Here is a 22,816-nt window from a genome sequence, read left to right as displayed (position 1 = left end):
TGAAATTTTACAGACCATTTAGTTACATTCATATTCTACATTTTTTTCTAGTGAGGTCAAAGCAACATTCATGACTCTCTTAATTTTATCTTCACAACAAACTTCTGGGGTCGGTCAGGCTGAGACATTGTGGCTGACCTGAGGTCAACCAGTGAGTTTCCTTTCTCTGTGGGGACTTGAACCTAGATCCTGGATCGCAGTCCAAAAACATCTCAGCATTTTGGCTGTCTGCTGTACTTTTACAATTGATGAGATAGATACAGGTTGCTTTCTTGGTGGGTCTTCAGTGGTATGAATTTTTGCTGTTCACTAGTATAGCAAAGTAAATAAAACCAGTGAAAGGAGACTCTGGCTCAATAGATGGCACACAATAGTAGACAGTCAGTCATGGAAAACTGATGGTATCATTTTTAACATCAGTAGTTAAATTCTTTTAGCTTCTCATCAAAGAACATTTGGAAGCTCCCTCAAAGCACTGAGTGTTCCCTTTCTCTTGCACTTCGTTCATTAGGGAAGGTACAGTCAGTACAGTTGTTTGTGTTTTGGAGGGCGGCAGTGGGTTGAATGTGATAATAAGATCTTGTAAATAAAATAATTGGAATGGTGGTCAGGTACACTATGTAACTTGCCTTCTTAATTTCCAGGATGCCAGTGCAGTATGTTCTCGGGGAGTGGGATTTCCATGATTTGACACTCAAGATGAAACCTCCAGTCTTCATTCCTCGACCAGAGACTGAGGCAAGTCTTCAGAAATGGAAATGTTCTTTGCTTCTCTAGTTTGTTATGTTGCTTCAAATGTACTCCCATCCCAAGCCTGTCCTTTGAAGGAAACCCAGTGCCAATTGTCTGTCAGGAAGCTACTGTTTACCTGATCACTTTGGATCTTATGAGTGAGCCTTTTTCCCAGCAAGTTTCACATTTTTTTCTTGATAAACTATTTTGCGTTGGTCTGTCACCACAAATCCCATATACAAAATTATAAGGAGGATTGTTTCTTTGCTTCTATGTACAATAGTCCCAAAGACTTCATGGTAGGTAGATACACAGATATATTTGTTATAGATCTGGTTTTTGCTGCGTGGAGTTTTACTTAGTTAGAGTGAATGGAAAATAGACAAATGGTTAAGGCAGTTCGATAGACTTTAAAGCCTAACTGGTGGATGTCTTACAGCATTGACAGTGGAAGAGATAGGGGTCTGTTGGTTTCCATATTGGTTTGAATTGGTAGGAAATGGGGGTAAAGAAACTTTGGCTGCTTGCTCCATAAAGAGTAAGGAAATAATTTCAGTAAGACGCTTATCTTGTACTTGTTTGCAAGAAGCTATGTTGAACTCAGCGGAGTAGGTAAATATGTGCAGAACTGAGTCTTAGCTGGTCATTTCTATGTTAATATTTCCCATTGACTTCATGAATGGATATCTCCCCTCAGCAAAAACTTCCCTGGATCTTTGACCATGTACAATTCCACATGAGTTCCAAACAGCAAATGTCGTTGAGCTGCATGCAATTCTCTTTCATGCACAAATAGGTCTGCTTTTAAAAAAGCAGTCCTGGATGTTGTAATACTCAATGCAAAGGGCTTTTTAGTCCAATAGGCACTTAACCACAGGACTGCCATCTTGCCAGGATTCAGTGAGCATTGCTTCATCCAGTGATTCCCAAACCTTGATCCTCCAGATGCTTTGGATTTCAGTTCCCAGAATTCCTGATTGTTGGCCAAATTGGCTGGAGCGTTTGGTCCAAAACACCTGGAGGACCAAAGTTTAGGGATCACTGGCCTCATCCAATTCAGTATTACTTCCAAGTACTAATCCATCACCTGCATGGCCCCATCTGGCTTGGAAAACAAGAAGAAATAGAACTGGGTGTTTTCAGCATACCTCATTGACATCTTGTTTCATATCCCCAGATGACCTCTCTCAGTGGTTTCATATAGATAGCTAATAAAAAGCATCCTTTGGTGATTCAGGTGCCAAATCCTTCTTTGTCAAGTGGAGCTTACAAGGTGATGGCCCAAGACAAGACACTGCTGATAATTGTGTCTTTCTGTACCATGCTCTCTTTGTCCTCAAAAAACACCAGTCCCACCCACCCTCAATCATTAAACAAATATCTGCTGGTGTGATGTAAGCAGTGAGTGATAGTATTGCTCAGTCTGCTAATATGTTGCATCATTGCTGCCTGCCTTTGCCATCCTAGCTTAGTTTACTGTCTTAGGCTGGGTCTTACAGCAAGAATTTACAAGAACAGTGGCAATGAACTGCCAATCTCTGTACATTTCAAAAGCAAACAAAATGCAGAGATGAGCTTCTTTTTCATCCTCTAATATAGCTGAACTTCATCCCACTCCCCCTCTGATTTAAATGTAGATGTTGACTAAACTATATTGAATTTGTGGAATTTTCACCTTTTATTGATTGGTTGCATTGTTTGTAAGGGGATAACCTTGATTTTGCTTGCCTGTAATTCACATTCAGTCCATTGTGAAGTTGGAATTTGCATTCAGAGGCATATCATGTTTTAAACAGTTCATGTAGAAAGGGTGGGAAAATTCAGAGACCTAGCTATGTTAGGCCCTGTGCAAACTAGCCTTAAAGGCCTGGTTGGGGGCGGAGTCGGGACGTAGCATTCATATGACACACACTCTGGCTATAACCCCCAGGCGGTGTGACGCCGCACAATGTGCAGCACCACAGTGCTCCTCCAGCGCTACGTCCACATGATGCAGCGTTGAAGGAGCACCATAAAGCTGCAGCTATCACGCCCTTTCCTGGGCACAAAAAGGAGCTAGTTTTTGCAGCTCTTTTCATGCCTTGGAAAGGCCAGATCGGGGCTGCAGCCCCAAATTGGCTGTAAAAGGGGCGGCTGGAGGCTGCCCTTTCGGGACTGACTGCACAGCCCCTTAGTCTGCAAAAAGCAGTATGGAAAGGGATCATGCAGCACCTTCAAGGCTAGCTAAATGATAGCATGAGCTTTTGAAGACTTGAGCCTACTTGCTCAGATGCATGTATAGAAAGGGTGTGTGTTTTTCTTTTCCCCCGAAATATGTAATCTATCTTCTCATAATGCTGGAAGTATTAGGGAGGTAAAATGGTTAACTCACTCTGAATATGTGAAATTTTGCTAAATAAGTGCTATTTTAAAAATAACTTTCCTTATGAGTGCTTGTATGTCATGCCCATTGGCGCTAGTTCACAGTTTGTTCATGGTGTAGGCCAGAGTTTACAAAAGTTTCTTGAATTATTATTCTTGAATTATAAGAAAATACAATTCACTTCATACTCAGATTGAAAGCTGACCAGCCAGATAGCTATAGGTCACCTGGCTGCATCCACTCTGCAAAAAATAATCCAGTCTGAGACCACTTTATCTGCCATTGCTCAGTGATATGGGATTCTGGGAATTGTAATTTTGTGAGGTATTTAACTTTCTCTGTCAGAGAGCTCTGATGCCGCAGCAAACTACAATTCCCAGAATTCTATAGCATTGAGTCATCACAGTGGTACAGATGCAGCCATTGATGGGTGGATACTTTAGCCAACAGGATCTATCAAGATAATGCTGAATGGGAATGTGTGGCTTCCTAGAATCACCAGTAAAGCATGGTATTTATATGATTGTGAATCAGGTGAATGCTTGGCTAGTTTCTGTAACCATCATGTTTCCTAGTTTGGTGTGTCAGTCTGTTGTATTAAAGCAGCTGGTTTTCTCTTTTGGGTGCTTTTCCAGGAATTTCCTATTAAGATGAAGAAAGAAATAGTATCTTGAGAATGCATATAGACTTTAATTAGGTTTCTAAATGTGATCTGAAAAAATTTACTCAAGTAATGAAGCTGGTCTTTCATGCTGCTAGAATAAATATTTAAAAGATATGATAAATCAATCAACTAATCAATTATTCCTATATAAAATATGCTTAGTCCAAACTAATAAATAGCAGTAAGGGCAGAAGGCCATAAGGCATAAACGTATAGCTGAAGGGAGGTAGATGGACAAGGGTCTTCTTGACAGTTTACCCCCCCCCCCCCAAAAAAAAAAAAGCAGAAATAAGATTGATTTCAAATGTTGATAGGTTTTTAAAATAGCAGTAAGGGGCAATCAAAATTAATGACATGCAGTGTTCACAGTTGGGAAATAGGTATTAACAAGTTTCTGTTCTATCTAAATTCCAAATGACAGTATTGATTTCAATTAACTTAGCCATGCATTTTTCTGTAAAAATTGGCATATATACACATTCATAAATTACATTATGTACATAGTTCTGTCTTTGTAAAGGCCCACACCCAATTTCATTCAGTCTATATAAAAGGAAAACTGTTTCAACCCTCAAGTAGGGGACATCTCTTATAATAAGGGACACCTGCTAGCCCTATGAAGAACAATCCTTATTTCTGATCCTCAAATAAGGGACATCCTTTATAATAAGGTACACCTGGCAAACTTATCAGTGGCTAATGTAATATTCTTGTACTGTTCCAGTTCCTTTCTACAATCAGAGGCTAATGTTTCTGCACAAAATCCTCATAGAGGAAAAAGAAATAAGCTCTCTTCTCTTTCACTGTTTTTGAACCCAGAGTCCTTTCACGCTACCCTGTTGTAGCACTATTATTCCACTTTAGCTACATTGGTTCCATCCTGGGGAATCTGGATAAGGAGGGGCATTTAGACTTTGCAGCCAGAGACCTCTGGTGCTTCATCAAACTACTAACCCCTGGATACTGTAGGATGCAGCCATGGGAGTTAACGTGGAACCCTAGTGCTATAATTGTGTAGTGTGAAAGGGCCCAGTGTCACTTTAATAGAGGCATCTGCAGGCTCAAGGAAACCCCAAACCTATCACAAGTACAAAAATAAATAAATACCACCACCACCACCCAAAAAACAAGACAACCATCTACCCCATTTACCCTCAGCCAGTGAAGGCTTGACACCCATTGTGGCCTTCAGCAGTCAGAAAGCAGAGGAAGGAAATCTTGGGCAGAGGGTGAAGAGATTTGGCCTCCTCTAACCTCTTACAGATTGAAGTATTCTGGAGGAGAGCATAGTTTTCTTGCCCCTTCAGGAACTACTTGGGTATGGATTACTGCAGATCACACGTGTCTACTTTTATACCCCTAAATTTCTGTCTTTTCCCCCTGTGTCTCTAACAACAGACATTCTATGCTAATAGACAAAATTCAGTAGCTATTTTAAATGGGAGAAAAATGTGCGTACAATCTGATGAAGAGTGGATGCCTCTCATGAGAGTGGATGCCTCTTTGAGCTTGTTGAAAGAGCTGGTGTTTCTTGATTTCTAGGAATCCTCATTATGGATTATCATTTGCTTTTCTTCTGTTTGTGTGTATTTCAGTAAGAAATAGGTTCAGCCGCCAGAGGGCAATCCAGTTTTTAAACAGAGAGAGAAGTTCTTTGTTGTGACTTCCAGGAATTACAGCTCTCCTGTTAATAGGCTTTCTGCTACTCTATTGACATTTCCCTTTTTAGAGAGACTGAAGTAAGTTTGGTTAAAGTTCATTTTTATTTCTCAAAAATCCCCCCTTTCTTCCAGGAAAAACTTATGCTTACTCTTTGTTCTGTTGTTTCAGAGAATTATGGAGAACATATACACACATCCTCAGCAGTGGCCTTTCTAGGGATGTTTCTATTCTAAAAACCCAGCTACAGCTCTTCCCAAGCAAACTACCAGAATATCTAGTTTCCAAAGTTAGGCTGAGTGCTAGACTTGTGAATCTGCTCCCACCTGCCCCCCCCAAAAAAATCTGAATGTGGAACCAATGCAGGCTGCTTTGTATCAATTTGGTAAAGGAGAATTGTTATCCCCCCCACAAACACACACAGAGAGAGATCTATCTGAGAGATTCAGTCAGTGTAAAATTGAATGAGAAAAATCAGTGTGCTTTCTCCATAAAATGAAAAGAGTTGGATAATGCAAGATGTGGATGAATACTCACCCTGCAAGGCTCCTTCACTACTTGGCCTTCTCCAAAGGAATAGGCCAGGCAGAGGAGGAGGAAGACGGGCGAACACTCACCCCACAAGTCTTCTCCACAAGCCTGAAGAAGTTTAGCCTGTTTTAACTTTGGCCCCTGTCTACTGCCAAGTTGTGTAGGTCTTCCCTAGGAGTAGGTCCCTCCTTGAGGTTATGGGTTAGCCCTCTCTGACTGGCTTTTCCTACTCCTGCATAGTACTGCTTTTCAGCTAATGAACTTTAGAGTCCCATGTACAGCTGAATCTTGAACACTACAAAGGACTTTGAATTCTTATAGCCATGTTTCAGACCTTAACTGTTTTTCTGCCATCCCGTTCTGTACTGTATAACTGTGCTTCTCATTCTATGGACTGATGCTGGGTCTGGAGCCATTGGCTACTGGTCCGTGAAGAGTTTCCAGAAAAGAAAAAAAAATAGCCAAAGAACACAAATTATGTGGGGGATTATGGGCTTCACATCAAAGAGCATGAGATGTACTGCAATAAGACTGCTTGAGATGTACTGCGATGCCATGAAATTATTTGTTTCCATACTTCTATGGCCTGTTTTATTTCTGTGGATTTTTCCCCCTTCTCTGTCATTGTAGCTGCAACATATTGGGTTCCCTTTTTGCCACTACAAGTCTTTCTCTGTAACCACTGGGCGAATATGATATTCTGACATGTCCTGAATTTCCTAAGAGATGAATTTCTTAACATCCTGTCACCTCCAGGAATTCAATTGCTTTTGGCCCTTTCCACAGCTAAACTAAGAAGCCTTTCATTTAATACAAAAGGCCTTGGTGCTTTTGATTCCCTATATAACCGCCTTTTCCCAACAATAAAAAGAAGCCAAAAGGCTTGCTACTTCTGAGAAACCAAGACCAAGGTTTGAATCTTCTCTCAGCCATGGAAACTGATTTGGTGGCCTTGGGCAAGTCACACTCTCACAGTCTTAGAAGAAGGGCAATGGCAAACCTCCTTTGAAGAAATCTTGCCAAGAAAATGTATACTAGGGTTGCCATGAATCGGAGAAGACTTGGAGGCATGAAACAAACAGCAAGGACAGCATTAGTAAAGTAAGAAAGTATTTTAAAAATCAAAGAGAGAAAAAATGCAAAGCAAACTTTAAATAATTCTTTAGTGAGACAAGTAGAACAAACCAATATTCAGAAGGATTCACTCTTCAGACGGGATGGTAGATTCCTTATTTGTGGGTTGGAAACCTTGCCCCATCCCATATACTGCTTTTCCATTCAGACCTGGCCCTTCCAATGCTGCTTTATAGGAAGGAAACAGACCATTAGGTTTTTCTTAGACACTGTTGCGTTTGTGGCCACCATTTCCAAACAATGAGGTGTTTCAACGATTCTAGCACTCATCCAAGTTTCAGCCTTCTTAGAACAAAATCTTAGAACTTGTGCCTCATGGCATTTCTGCAATTTAAGATTTGTTTATTTGCCCAAAAATATAGACAACATAAGACTAAAAATCTCCTAAGTTAGAAATATTTTCATAGAGAAAGAAAAGATCTGCCCTTCCTTGTATACTGTATAATTTATTTATTATTTATTTACTATATTTATACCCTGCTCTTCAGCCAGAAAGGCTCTCTGAGAGGCTTACAGATAGTTAATTAGACATTTCCCTGCCCTCGGGCCTACAATCTAAAAAAGACATGACACAAAAGGAAAAGGGAATGAATTTAGGCACTAGTGTTGGGGAAAGTAGGGCTTGGATCTGGAGGGAGGGGGAAAATGTAGGATGAGGCACAGATTCCTAGCATCTGGGGTTAGAAGGAAAGAAAAGTATGCAATTGGGTGTTTTAAACATTGTACTAATTTGGAGAGGAACAGGATGGTATGAGATATTTTTCTTCAAAATAATGGGGACAGGGTGTGTAAACATGGTCTTATTTATCACTAAATCACCAATCAGGCCACTTGGGAAGCTCACTTGATAAAGCAGAATGGGTAGGAACAGGTTACTGGGTCAATGTATTCTTCTATTGCCGTTCTCACTTACTTTGCTTCAGCTATAGTCCAGTGGGCCCTTCACATTCACTGGGGTTAGGAACATAGGACCCCCATGAAAATGGGGGGGGGGGAGGTGAAATGCAAATAAAAAAAATCACTCTTTTTTTAAACCTGTTTTTTGTTTTTGTTTTTAATGCCTCTAGGAATCTTTAAATCCTCCAATGCAAGTCTGTAGTCAACATCTGGCAGAAGTTGACCACACAATTACTCTGGAGGACCTACAGATGTCTAGAGAATTGTTCTCTCTAGGAATCTCTGTTTTCCAGCATGACATATGGCAGAAGCTGACCATAGAATCATGCTGGGGAGCCTAGAAATTCTTAGAAAGAACATATTAATCAAATCTGTGAATAATCAGAATCGCAAAATTCAAAACAGCAAATGTGGAGGGCTGACTATTATGTTTATAACTGTTTTGTGCTTTTAAAACACATGTTTTTGTTTTCTTTTGTTTTTTAGGTATTCCAAAATGCTCTAATTATAGAGTCCTGTAAACTTATTTTACTTCCTTACTCTGCTGAGCTCAGAGTAGTGAGCAGGGTTTCTTTCCTTTCTGCTTTATCTCCACAACAGTTCTTTGAGATAGAGCAGGCCAATAGAGAGAATGACTAGACCAGTGTAACCCAATAAGTTTCATAGCCCAGTGGGGACATAAACATGGACTTTCCAAGTGTCAGTACAGCTCTCTACTACACCACACACCAGGTCATAACCATGCCCTGTTCACCTTCTACCTCTAATTCTCCTGTTCCTCTTGGCCATTGCTTTAAAAAACGGGTTAGGAACTGGCAGCTCACGATCAAGAAACATCCTTTCATTTCACACTCAAGTAAAAAACAGCCTCCCCAAGAAGTTGATTTCTGGCTACTTCTAGGTTTTCTTTTTCTTGTTTGGGCATTTGTTTTTTGGCAATCCGTGCAGCTCTTGGAGGGTCCCAGGACAAACAATCGCCCTCTGCTTCTGCCACAGTTCCCCATCTGTGCTCGCCATTGATGCCAATGGAATTTGGGGAAAGAAGGGTTGGTTCTCCCCACATGCTACAACTCTACCAAAAAGTGTGCCTTGGCACCAAAATACTCTCTTTTTAAACATGTAAATGCTGTAAGGGTAAGACAGTAAGAGAAGAGGAAGATAAGAACTGGGGGAGAAGAAATGCATACACATACAGAGGAGGGGAGATAGAGGAAAAGTGGAGAATAAAGGTCACAGGTGGTATGCGGGGGGGGGGGGGTCTGTGTGGGATAAGTCTATGTGAGATGCTCTTGCCTTTCCCATCATTGATGGGTAGTCCCTGACAGCTTTTTCCCATTCTTAGTTCTAGGTGAACAGACTCTTTGGAGGGTATGGAAGGTTCAGATCTGCACCTATGGCTTAAAACAAGCAAAGATCAAAAATCCCTCCATGTTGTTTAAACCAAAGCTGAAAAATCTGATAGTGCCTTTGTCCCCTCCCCACCAACTGGAGCAGGGGCCGACAAATTCACTTGGAAATGCTTTGACTCCACAGATCAAGGAAAGAGGCACTCAATTCACCATGCTGTTTTGTAACCTGTGCCAGTGACTCAGGCCGGCAGGATGGCTAGTATGTGGGATGTGTGAGTGACTCGTGCTAAGCTGTGCTAAGTAGGATTTGCATGGTAATAGACCTGTAGGTTGAATACTTCTCCACCAACCTGATGACTCATCTGTCCAAGGCTGTGGGTGTATGAAACTAGGTCAGATGTAACTTCAGTGTTGCTGTGTGCCACGTGGAAGAAGCTACAGGCCACATGGAGAAAGAGCAACCTTCTGTTCATTTCTCTAGCCTTAAACTGTGCCCCAAGCAATTTGATCCCTGATAGTCAGGCTGTGTCCATGGCAGGGTACATATTCCACATAATTTCATTTTGTGCTGTTCAGGTGTGAGCATTTTCTTATATGTATATTTGATATTCTCCTGAAATTGCCAGGAGATAAATAGGTAAGTAAGTAGCTAGATCTTAATAAATGCTGGATAAGTTGTGATAAATGATACAATATACTTAGAAAAAGGAGAGAAACCAAGTGTTAGAATCCTGATGTATTCTATCAGATGTATTGTAACTGTGGATGTTGGGGGGATGGGTTGAGCTTTAGCTTGGCTTTAGAGATAGTGATATGTAGTGCTAGGCTGGACCAGGTGTGGACTATCTGGTGTCCTTGAGGATCTGGCTTGCAGAGGCTGGGAATGCAGTTTCGTTTCTGTGAGAAGAGCAGCTCAGGGGAAAGGAATGGAGGATGGGAACTAGTGAAGGGAAGGAGGGGTCCTGTTGCGCGGGCTTTTGCTAGGGGTGGAGCAGTTTGGTTCAGGGGGGAATTTATGCATTGGTTTGGCTAAGAAGCTGAGTGATGTAGAATTGTTGATTCTGGAACTATCAATAAAGTGCTGTTGATTTATCAATCAAGCTGACTGGTTGATTGTCCAGGATTCTGGTCTTGCACTCTGACACCAAGTGCCATTGTAGCACAATGGATAATAGACTGTTTGACTAAGAGTTCAGAGATCCAGATTCAGGCCCCCACTGAGCTATAAAACTTGGTATGTGGCTTTGGGTCAGTCACACTTCTCAGGCTGACTTAGGCCACTGAGTTGTTGTGAGGATAAAAGGAGGAGGAGGAAGGTCATGCATGCTGCTATGAGCAAAGGTGAGATATAAATCTAACTTATAAATGTAACTCTCCCCCATGTTCATACTTGCCTCGCCATAATAGGGGAACCTCTGGCCTTGCTGTTGTTGGGATTAGTAGCTCATCAATATCTGGAGATGTGTGGTTCTCTCTCCTATCACACTCTCCCTCTGTTCTCTCACTCTCTGTCTTCTCCTTCCCCTTCCCACTGCCCTTTTCTCCCAGATGTTGGAATTTAGCTAATGAGAAATCTTTTCAGAATGGGATTATAGGTCATCCTAAACATATGGATTAGGAAAGGTGGAAAATGGGCCCCTTCCCTATGAAATTGCTATGGAACCTACTGGTTTATGTCTTCATGTTAGACACATATATCTGCAGTCAATTGTGATAAAATTCTCCCAAAGTGCTGAAATCTTTATATGCATAGCACATTGTAATAAAATATCAGAAGGCTACCATGATCAGGGGTGTTTTTGCTGAATAAGGTTTCTAGGTATAGGTACAAACTTCATCTGCAAATTCGAGGAAGAGCTTTGTTATCACTGCTGCCAACAGCACATTCCCATCTCTCCTTTTTCTCTCTCTCTCTTTGAAAAAAGAAAGTGCAAAAGAAATGCAAGTCCTGGATATGGAATTCTGCTTGTGTGTGACCTCAGTTCTTCCTGCAGCTGCTGTAAGAATATTCCATGGGCAACACAGTACCCACTGAAACCATATTTTCCTTCACTGTAAAAAGCAGGGTTATCCTGACCTGACCTTATTAAAGGAGACAATTCAACATGTTCTAATTCTCCCATAACATTTTTTCAAACCCATATGCTATCCATTTCTTGCCTTCAGGCCATTCTAGAGTGCCAAGAAACACTGGTTGTTGTTTTTTCATTGTTTCTAGTAAAATCAACCATATTCCAGAAGAACTGTGGCTTCCGTCCCACAGGTTTTGATGAAAATCCACATGAGCAATTCTTACCATCAGACTTATTGAAGGTGCACCTTTTAGAGTGGCTGGTTGAGGAATGGGATGACCAAGCCAGCCAATACCATTGAGGAGTGGTGAAATGAAAAGGTTGTGTCCAGCCCATACATTAATTTATGAGATAATGTGAAGTTCTCATCTGGGACAGGGACACACTGTGCTGAAACTGCACTCTTGTGAAAATTCCTAACCATTCAACAACAGGATGTTTGTTGTTTCGCTACCATGATGTTTTTGGAGAGATTAATTTTTGAGGTAATTTGTATAAAGTACAACCCAAAGGAGGTGAAGCAATCAGAATCACAATATGAAAACTTCACAGAAGCGGGAATAAGTCCTTAATATGAGCTGCATCTGTGGCACAGAGAGCACAGTACACAACATATGCAAGGAGGAGTATAAATAATTGTATTTATTTTCATGCACATTTTGCAACAGGGAGGAATGCTGGCACAAGTGGTGCTTATCAGGTAAATCTATCTGTGCTGAAATCTTAGGAGTAGAACAGACTGGCAGTTTGATCCGGCTTTCCAGCAGCATGGGGGCATGGCGACTGCACGCCTCACACCCCGACTCTGCTCTCAATCTGGCCTCATGCCGCCCGCCCAACCAGACAGCAGACAGCATTGGGGCATTCCTTCAGTAGAGCAACCAGATGCTGCACCCTGCAGGAGCAGAAAAGAGCCATGGCAGCTAAAAGAGCACTTCTTTTCCTGCCCAAAAAGGAACTGCATTTTGCTGCTCTTTTTTGGCCCTGAAAATCTCCGAATAGGGGCTGCGATGTGCGGTTGCCGCGGCCTCAATCCAGCACTCCAAGGGGTGGCATAGAGCTGCCCCTTTTATGGCCATCTGTTTCAGCCCACAGTTTACATCACATCTGTATTCTTGTGGTCATAAAAAGTTAGATGTTATAACTGTAACCTGGTTTGATGGTAAGATTAGCCAGAGTGGGAATCATGTTACCCTTCAGATGTTACAGAACTGCAACTCCTAGCATCCTTCAGCATTGACTGTGCTGGCTAGAGCTGCTGGAACCTGCAGTCTAAGAATATCTGGAGGCCAACACAATTCTCATCCTTCATGCCTTAAATGAAGGATGAGAAGTGTGTTGTCCTCCAGATATTTTAGCAAGGGAATAGATTTTAAGCCATCCGATTTGGGGAAAGAATTTCAGTGCCTAGATTTGCTCTTCAATACAAAACTTTTGAAATGTTCCTAACCTGATGATATGTAGCCTTTCCTTTTTATTATTGGTGCTGTTGTGCCTTTGTAAAAATGTAGACTCACAAGAAAATATTTTTTTCTTGATATTTTCTCCTTCTCTTCCCCCCCCCCCCCCCCCCCAATATAAGCCATTGTTCTTTATGTTAGGAAAATAAATTCTGAAATGTTTGTGATCATGGACTGGGAAATTTCATTCCTCTTTGAATGGAAAGGAGCAACCTGCAAGCTTATAGAATTGTGTGTGTGTGTTTTAGAATGAGTGTATCCGATATCAGCCACTACTCTAGAATAAATGTTCTGTAACAAACCTGCACTGACTTCTCTACCCCAGGTGCTACATTTTGTTTACAGCCTCCTGTTTCCACAACAACTCTCTGTTCTGTCACACAAATGCATTGATGAGGGGGAATAGCTGGGAAAGATGGATGAGTTTCTTTCCAAGCTTTGGAAGGCTCTGCTGCTCTGTGACCCACTTTCTGGTTGTGTGTTTGCCAGAGTAGAGAGTATGTAAATGCCCAGGTGCCTGGGCAAGTCTCTCCTTATTTCAACACTTCGAGTTTAAATGAAGACTGTGATCCTAGGGGCAGAGACCTGGGAGCAATTTAGGGGCACAGACCTGGAACACTGAAGTTAATGCTGCTAATGTCTGAGTCAGTATAATGTCTAAGTCAGTATATGCAGCGTAACTGGAAAACTTGTTAGAATGTAGATTCCACTGCAGTAGTTATAAACTTTCCCACTACTACCTTAATCTTCAGCACAGTATCTACTGTATATTTCTTACTTTTCTCTCCCTATCATTCCCCCCACGTGCGCGCACACACACACATATTCTGTTGCTGCTTTTCCTACTGGACAAATTATTAGAAGACAATAATTTCACTTCTCTGACTCCCCATCCCCCATGTTTTGGTCTTTATTCCCTTGTTACTTATATTTGTACTGGGTGTTGAAGAACATATCTACTGATACTCTTAATGATGCTGCTGTCAGCATTATGTTCCTTCAAAGGAAAAGTGGCTAATTCAACTTTGAGCTATCTCAAAATTGCCCTATATTGGAAAACTCCATAAATGTGGAAGGCTAGTGTGAAAGATTTGAGCCTTGCATTCTGTTAAACTCACTAATTTATACAATGCAGGATGTCAAGTTGGAGCAAAAGTGTTGCCTTAAAAACTATTAGCATTTCTAAATTGTGAAGGGGAGTATCTTTCCTTCAACACAACAACCTTACAAAGTGGCATCCTTGCTAGTTTTCTAAATGCAGTTAGATTTTTCTTTTTTTCCCCTTTATTTATTTATTTTGCCAAAATGGGGGGAATGGGTTGATTTTGCCACAGCCAGACAGTTCCATATGGTTTCTTTTTGCTGGACATGTATGTCCGATCTTATAAAGGGAGCAGTCAAAATAATGCTTTGCACAGAATGGCAGTGTGGACGGAACAGGAAGTCTTAGGCTCTTTACAGACCGCCGAAATACGGCGGTCTGCCGGCACTGCTCTTTGCTGCATGAGGGAGCTGCTGCGTGCAAACCGCGTGACTCCCTCGCGCAGCAAAACAGGAGCTCCAAAATGGAGCTCCTTCTCGCGGCGCAGCTATGACGCCGCGAAGCGCCGCTGGCGCACTCGTGGCGTCATAGCCGCCGCGACATGTGCGGAAGCACAGCGTCCGCTATGTAAAAATGGCGGTGGCCGTCTGGAACGGCCACCGTCATTTTTTACGCACAGAGCGCGTATTAGGAAGCACCGCACCTCCCTAACCCTAGTACGCGCTCCGCGGGTACTATAATGGTAGTGTGTAACCCGCCTTAGTACCTTAAGCTTATTTTTCTGTACATGTCTGATACTCAATTCCAGCATCTTCCATTTTCCGAATAATGTGCAAGTTCTGAACACAAGGGAAATTCACAACTTGTGTTTTGGATGAAATGGTGCTGGCAGAGGATAACAGGTGTCCAGGTTTTGTGCTCCCTGTCTACTGAATAACAGGGTGGAATGATCACAGTAATTGATTTTCCCTGCTAGGAATTGGTCTCCCTTGTTGTGGATGAAGAATGCAGGAAGAGATTGCTCTCTGCAAGCTGCAAAGAGCCCAGGCTGTCCCCAGAAACCAGTGGCCTTGTGATCCTGGAGATTGGCTGTGGCTCAGGGGCAATTGCTCTCAGTCTTATGAAAAAACTACCTCATGTGAGTGACACATTTGTTATATTCATAAAAATAATGTGTGGATCCCCTTTTCACTTGGACTACTGAAAACAAGTAGAAGGAAGAGCCACTGCTTACAAAACCTCATAAAATTCTGAGGCTGCCTTGGATCCTGTTTTGGGTGAAAAGTGGGATGTTGTGAGAAGAGTGAGATGCTTAAATAAACAAAAAGGAAAACCAGATTGTATCCTAGTTTTGAGGTAATCCTCGCTAGTTTTCAATTGTCCAAAGGGCACTTAAATTGGGAACTAATTGTTCCTGGTGGAATTGCAAAAAAAATTATGGGATGTGGAAAGACTGGCCTAGTGATTAAAAGGCCAGTGCTGGGAAATGTAAGGGAGGTCATGATAGAGCTGGATAAAATAACGCATGGCATGCAGAAAGGGAAAGGTTTCTGATAATACTAGCCCTGTTTAAATACTTGAAGGGATGTCATATTGAGGAGGGAGCAAGCTTGTTTTCTGCTGCTCCAGAGAATAGAACCCAGAACAATGGATACAAACTGCAGGAAAAGAGATTCCACCTCAACATTAGGAGGAACTTCCTGACAGTAAGGGCTGTTTGACAGTGGAACACACTCCCTCGAAGTGTAGTGGAATCTCCCTCCTTGAAGGTCTTTAAACAGAGGCTGGATGGCCATCTGTCGGGGATGCTTTTATTTAGATTTCCTGCATGGCAGGGGGTTGGACTGGATGGCCCTTGTGGTCTCTTCCAGCTCTATGATTCTATGAATCTGAATGATATAGGATTCAGGACAGAGGAAAAACACCAGATATATAAATGGTAAAATTTGTTGCCACAGGATGTCACAATAGCCACCAACTCAGTTATTTTAAAGGGTTAAAACTATCAATAGCGTCGCCTCATGATGGCCTCCAATGTCAGAAGCAGCATAGCATTGTTGCCTTTATTTTTCTGATTTTCAATTTCCCATGGGCATTTGGACTGCCACTCTGAGAAGAGTTATTGGGAGGGCTACAACTCCCCAAAGCCCCTTGCTATGATGAGGGGACTCTAGAGTTTTAGTACAAAAGCTAACCTTTTGAGCTCTTTGGAAAACAGGATTCAAGAGTATGTTGAACTTTGGTCTAATCTGGTCAGGCTTTTTTAATTTTCTTAGAACAAGGTTGCTCTTTTCAGAACGTGTAACATATATCCCACATAATATGAATGAGCAGAAAATATAGAAATGTATCACACAGTAAAATGGTCATATGTTCTCAGTTTTTAAGCCCTTTTGTCATACAACTAGTATAAATTTAGTATGTTTTCCAGAACAATGATCTAGCTCCCCACAGCTGCTCTTTTAATCAAGGACATTCATTTTTACCTGAGAAATGTTTCATGTTGGCTTCTGTTGTGCTTTTTCCCCCTCTCCTATCCTCAGAGCAAGGTCATTGCTGTTGATAAATCAGAAGCTGCTGTGAATCTCACCAAGGAAAATGCAGAGAGGTAAAAATTGCACATCCTGTATGCTAATGTTGAACACCGCTTCACTGAGCTGGCACTTTATATAATCAAAACAGCACAAGGGGGGAAACAGAAAAAAATGCAATGACCCATGTTTAGGATTGAGCCTGCTTGGTGGGTATAGAATGCTGACTGATTCTTGGAAAGGCTGGGGAAGATTAGATAGAACGGAGTATCTGAAATCCTGAATAGGAGCACTTTATATTGTAGCATGATGTTTGTTACAATTTATTTCTTTGTTCATCAGATTTCCCACTGCAAAGGGCTCTGGAGGCTGCCCATGAGACCAGCACATATATATTTGCTTTAATAAGTAACCAGCTTATCTTCCCTAGCATTTGATTTATCATATGGCTGAATCCAAATACAGAATACAGTGAGTTAATTAAAACAATGCTTTAAAAAAATCTTCTGTTTTAGGGAAGAATTAGGGCACTTAAACTTTCACTTATGTGCCAGAAAGCCTAGGGCCTGTTACAGACAGCCAAAATAAAGCTGCTTCGGGTCACAGTGGAGATATGATGTTTCAATGATGCATGCGTCCTAAGAGTCCAGAAGCCACACCAAAGCCATGCTCCAGTTCTTAGGGCTGGAGCATGGCTTTGGTGTGAGTTCTGGACTCTTAGGACGCATGCATCATTGAAACACCATATCTCCACTGTGACTCGAAGCAGCTTTATTTTGGCTGTCTGTAACAGGCCTAGGAATTGCAAATTAAGGCACCTAGGTTTAAACATGCAAACTCTTTAATCAGTAAACACATTTAACTGTTTTTTAAAGTATGGTCAATTGCCACATAGCTTTGAAATACACATACCCGTTGAGTCTCCCTTATCCGAAATGCTTGAGTACAGAAGTGTTTTGGAAAATTTACATATACATGATAAGGAGACAACTTGGAGATGTGGCCCAAGTCTAGACATGAAATCATTTATGTTTCATATACACTTTATAAAACATAGCCTTGAAAGTAATTTTATACATAATATTTTTAATAATTTTGTGCATGAAACAAAGAAAGTGAACTACCAGAAAGCAAAGGTGTCACTACCTCAGCCACCCATGTGGACAAATTTGGATTTTGAAGTATTTTGGATTTTGGATTTCCAGAGAAAGGAGTCTTGACCTGTACTGCTTTTCTTTTACCTTTTAGGCCTGATTCTTTTTCTCTACAAGTACTAGTGGCTGTATCCTAAGATTGTGCTTTATGAATGCAATCAAAAAGAGGAGAAAACTTTTTCTCAAAAAATGAAGCCTTTGGGAAATTTTTTCAAAAAATATTTTATGCAGTTTCTTAATTGAGCTCAGTCCTTGAAATTTGAATAATTAATGCAGCTCAACATTAGATGTATGTATGTAGTACTCAGGTTACCTTTATGCTTATGGTGACCCCATGAATTTCTTAGGCAAGGAATAGTCAGAGGTAGTTTTGCCAGTTCCTTCCTCTGAAAAATAGCCTATAGCACCTGGTATACAACAAAATCCAGAAGGTACAAGCAGTGATACCTTTATTGGGCCAACTCCAAAACATTAAATACATTGTGCAAGTTTTTGAAACTTCGCTAGCTTATTCATCAGGCAAAAATGTTAAAAATCATACAGGAGAGAAAGAGTGAAGATGTTAGAGTCACAGGCCTACATTCTGTCTCTAATCATCCTCTGTTGTCAGTTAAGAGAGTACAGATACTTAGGTATTTCAGTGCAGGCAGAAGCCATTCTCCTTCCTGGCCAAGTGAGGATTAGAGACAAAAGTTGTTAAAAGACAGGTAATAACATTTCAACTCCATTAGCAACAAAAATGTAACTTCCCAACTGTCCCTGCCCTGTGTGAATTTAACTGCTCCTTTCTTAGGCAAGAAATCACTGAATTTCTCAGTCTCTGTACTGTTACATCTGGAAAAAAACTTTTAGGTGCTGTATAGGTAAAACATGTCAGTTGTAGGCCAGTGAAAGAGTTCTATTTTTGTTGGAGGTAGAAAACCTTAAACAGTTAAGTCCCAATCATTTGGCTCCCTTTAGCTTTAAGGTTCCCCTCTTGCAGCTAAATTGGGTATCTTCAAATCCAGGAAACATACGCAGGGGTAGCCATGTTGGCCATGCAGCAAAATACAACAAAATCCAGAATCCACAAGCAGTATATCTTTATTGGGACAACTTCAAAGTATAGAATACCACCACAGGGAATAGTCGCTGCTAAACCTTAGAGGATACATGTGGTGGTGGTGGGGGGGGGGGGGGACTCCTTGCTGAAGGGTACAGAAGCAGTGGTTTGTGGGCCTGACAAGATATCTCTGGAGGAGTGTTGTCTCCCTGGGGCAAAGATCTATGATGTGACAGAGAGGCTGACAAAACTTTTCAAGCCTACTGACCATTACCCCTTCCTTTTGGTCCACTTGGGAACCAATGATACTGCAAGGCACAGCCTTCAGAATATCAGAAGGGATTATGAGGCTCTGGGTAAGAAGCTGAAATAGCTGGGTGCACAGGCTGTCATCTCATCTCTTCTCCCAGTTGATATAAACAACTGGCTCTGCAGATGGTGCCACCAAGAACAATTTGGATTCTGGGATCATAGTCTGCGGTTCCATGAGGAGGGACTTCTTGCAACTGACGGGTTGCATCTCACACCAGTTGGCAGAAACATTTTTGCCAATAGTCTCAAAGATTTTGATCAGGAGGGCTTTAAACTGAGTTATGTGGGGGAGGGAGACAGTATTCTGGAAGGCAAAAAGGCTGGAGAAGATAGTCAAACTGTCAGAGAGAACAAGGCAAACAGTGCAAGGCCCAACAGTGGGAGGCAAAAAAAACTTGCACAGGCAGCAAGTAGGGAGGACCCATAGTCTTAGATGTCTTTACACTGATGCACACAGCATGGGAAATAAGCAAGATGAACTTGAACTCCTAGCACAACAAAGCAAATATGATATAATAGGCATCACTGAAACCTGGTGGGATGAGTCTCATGATTGGAATGTAGGAATAGAAGGGTATAACCTTTTTAAGGGAAATAGGCCAAACAGGAAAGGAGGAGGGATAGCATTATCGAGATGTAGACACCAGTGAAGAGATCCAGGGCATCAATACTGGAAGCCAGGTGGAGAGCATCTGGATAAAAATGAAAGGAGAGGGAAACAACAGGGATGTTACTGTGGGAGTCTGCTACAGACCCCCCAGTCAGATGATGCCTTTCTAGAACAAATGACCACTCACTCAGAAAGAAGAGATGTAGTAGTGAAGGGTACTTCAACTATCCTAGAATGTGGAACAATGGATGCGATGGCCAGGAGTGCTTGGTATCATCTTCGGCTGATACGCCAACTGCGTCCCTACCTGGATCGAAAGGACCTTGAAACTGTAGTACACGCACTGGTAATCTCTCGCTTAGATTTCTGTAATGCACTCTACATGGGGCTACCTTTGTACCAAGTTCAGAAGCTTCAACTAGTCCAAAACGCAGCAGCCAGAGTGGTCACTGGGACCTCAAGGTCAGACCACATAACACCTGTACTAAAATCTCTACACTGGCTGCCAATCAGCTTCCGGGCCCAATACAAAGTGTTGGTTATTACCTTTAAAGCCCTACATGGCTTGGGCCTGAGTTACTTGAGGGAACGCTTCTCCCTATATAATCCGCCCTGCACTCTCAGAACAACCGGGAAGAATTTACTTGAGCATCCCAAGGTGAGATTAACAACTACTCACCAAAGAGCATATACGACTATGGCCCCTACGCTTTGGAATAATCGTCTGGAAGAGCTCCAACTCATTTCTACCTTGGATGCCTTTAAGAAGGTATTGAAAACTTACCTCTTCCGGCAAGCATACCCCCCTGATCTTCTATAAAGAATTCCACCTCTCGAATAGAAGTCTATTTCAGGATGTTAATGAGATTTTTACATTGTATTAAATGTTCTTAGATAGCACATTGTTTTATATTACAATTTTAAATAATTGTTATTAGAATTATTGTTGCATTGTTGAATTGCATATTTTGACTGTAATCCTGCATCGATCTGTCAGGACAGGTGGGGAAACATAAATAAAAATTATTATTATTATTATTATTATTATTATTATTATGTTAGACTAATCTAATCTCTCTTTTTTTGATAAAATTGGTAGATGTAGGGAATGCTGTGGATATAGTATATCTTGATTTCAGTAAGGCCTTTGACAAGGTTCCCCATGACATTCTTGCAAACAAGCTTGTAAAATGTGGGGTAGACAAAGTAACTGTTACATGGATTTGGAACTGGTTGATTGGCCAAACCCAAAGGGTGCTCAACAATGGCTCCTTTTCATCCTGGAGAGAAGTGACCAGTGGGGTCCCACAGGGCTCTGTCCTGGGCCCAGTGCTGTTCAACATCTTGGATGACAGAATCGGGGGCATACTTATCAAATTTGCAGATGACACCAAATTAGAAGGAGTAGCTAATACTCCAGAGGACAGGCTCAAAATTAAAAAATGAACTTAATAGACTACAAACCTGGGTCAAACCTAACAAAATGAAATTCAGTACAGAGAAGTTTAAGAAATTCAATACACTTAGGGCAGAAAAATGAAATGCACAGATATAGGATGGGGGACACCTGGCTTAACGAGACTACATGTGAAAGGGATCTGGGGATCCAAGTAGACCACAAGTTGAACATGAGTCAACAGCGTGATGCAGCAGCTAAAAAGGCCAATGCGATTTTAGGCTGAATCAATAGATATATCGTGTGTAGATCAAGGAACGTAATAGTGCCACTGTTTTCAGCTTTGGTCAGGTCCTACCTGGAATACTGTGTCCAGTTCTGGGCACCACAATTCAAAAAGGATGTTGAGAAGCTGGAGCATGTCCAAAGGAGGGCAACTAAAATGGGAAAGGGTCTGGAAACCATGCCCTATAAGAAATGACTTTGGGAGCTGGGGATGTTTAGCCTGGAGAAGAGAAGGTTAAGAGGTGATATGATAGCCCTGTTTAAATATTTGAAGGGGTGTCATATTGAGGAGGGAGCAAGCTTGTTTTCTGCTGCTCCAGAGAACAGGACCCGGAACAATGGATGCAAGCTACAGGAAAAGAGATTCCACCTCAACATTAGGAAGAACTTCCTGACAGTAAGGGCTGTTTGACAGTGAAACACACTCCCTCGGAGTGTAGTGGCATCTCCTTCCTTGGAGGTCTTTAAGGAGAGGCTGGATGGCCATCTGTCAGATATGCTTCGATTGAGACTTCCTGCATGGCAGGGGGTTGGACTGGATGGCCCTTGTGGTCTCTTCCAGCTCTATGATGCTATGATTCAATATTTAAAAAGCAACAGCAATGGAAGAGTAATGCAGTGTTATCATTTTCAGGTTGCTAACCATTTAACAACAGCACATTATTTCTTAGGCATTATAATGAACATCAGTGATTAATTGCCTTTGAAAAGCAACCTTCCAATCTCTGACTTTGACAAAGTACAGTGGAACCTCACCATACGCGGCCTTGAGCATACGTGCTTAAGCCGTGGCGCGCGCGCGCGGGGCGGAAGGAGCAGCGCATCCCATTCAATTGAATGGGCGCATGCGCCCGCGCCACCGCGCACGAGCCCCATTGTTTACAATGGGGCTCAAGCATAGGCGGAAATCGCCATACGTGGCGGGATCCAGAACGGATCCCCCGCGTATGGTGAGGTTCCACTGTAGTATCATATAAGGTCTCATTAAAATCATTTATCATACGTTGATGAAAAAGTCTGGTCAGATGCAATAATTTTAATTTTAAACAGATGTATATGGTCTTCCCAAATTCTTTTGGGCAACTTGATTTATTGACGGCATCACAAGTCAGTAAGTGTAACTGAGTGAGGAGCAGATGTACATACAATGGGCCTGTAGAATTCACTGGGGTTTGGTTCCAGACACACACACACACCCCATGGATAACTAAATTCATGGATTCTCAATCCCATTATTGACACTGGGGTGGTAAAATGGCTTCCCTATAACATAGCAAAAATCTAGGTTTGCTTTTTCCTCCCCCCCCCCCCTTTAAATATTTTCAAGCGGTGGAAGTCTACCTGTATATGACTTTCTTTGATCCTATAAGTACTACCTGTGTGTGTGTGTGTGTGTGCCTTCTCTTCTGGTTGGTGGGAACATTTCTTTCTTGCCCTTTCTGCAGTGCTGAGACCCATCTGAGCTGTTGCAAATAACCAAACCACTCTGTTGTAAGACTGGTAAATAATCATTGGTGTAGTACATATGCAGGATCACACATTTCAGGAGAAGAGCGCGATATCTGGTTCATAGATTTAGTTAAC

At 41.8% G+C, this 22,816-nt stretch overlaps 1 protein-coding gene across 3 annotated transcripts in view; it reads left to right on the top strand.

The window, feature by feature from the left end:
* LOC149321599 (MTRF1L release factor glutamine methyltransferase-like) overlaps nt 1-22,816 on the top strand; it is a 59,520-nt gene that overhangs the window by 13,765 nt on the left and 22,939 nt on the right. For all 3 annotated transcript variants that reach the window (XM_089525256.1, XM_089525246.1, XM_089525266.1), the window contains 3 exons: nt 645-738; nt 14,879-15,040; nt 16,446-16,510. In XM_089525256.1, the coding sequence (XP_089381382.1) occupies nt 645-738; nt 14,879-15,040; nt 16,446-16,510 (321 nt within the window). The remainder of the gene's footprint in view (nt 1-644; nt 739-14,878; nt 15,041-16,445; nt 16,511-22,816) is intronic.

Source organism: Sceloporus occidentalis, unplaced genomic scaffold (genome assembly GCF_023333645.1).
Source record: "Sceloporus occidentalis isolate IW3139 unplaced genomic scaffold, rSceOcc1.0.p SCAF_1, whole genome shotgun sequence".
Classification (NCBI taxonomy): domain Eukaryota; kingdom Metazoa; phylum Chordata; class Lepidosauria; order Squamata; family Phrynosomatidae; genus Sceloporus; species Sceloporus occidentalis.
Note: the sequence above shows the minus strand (reverse complement) of the source record. Positions and strands in the feature narration are given on the sequence as shown.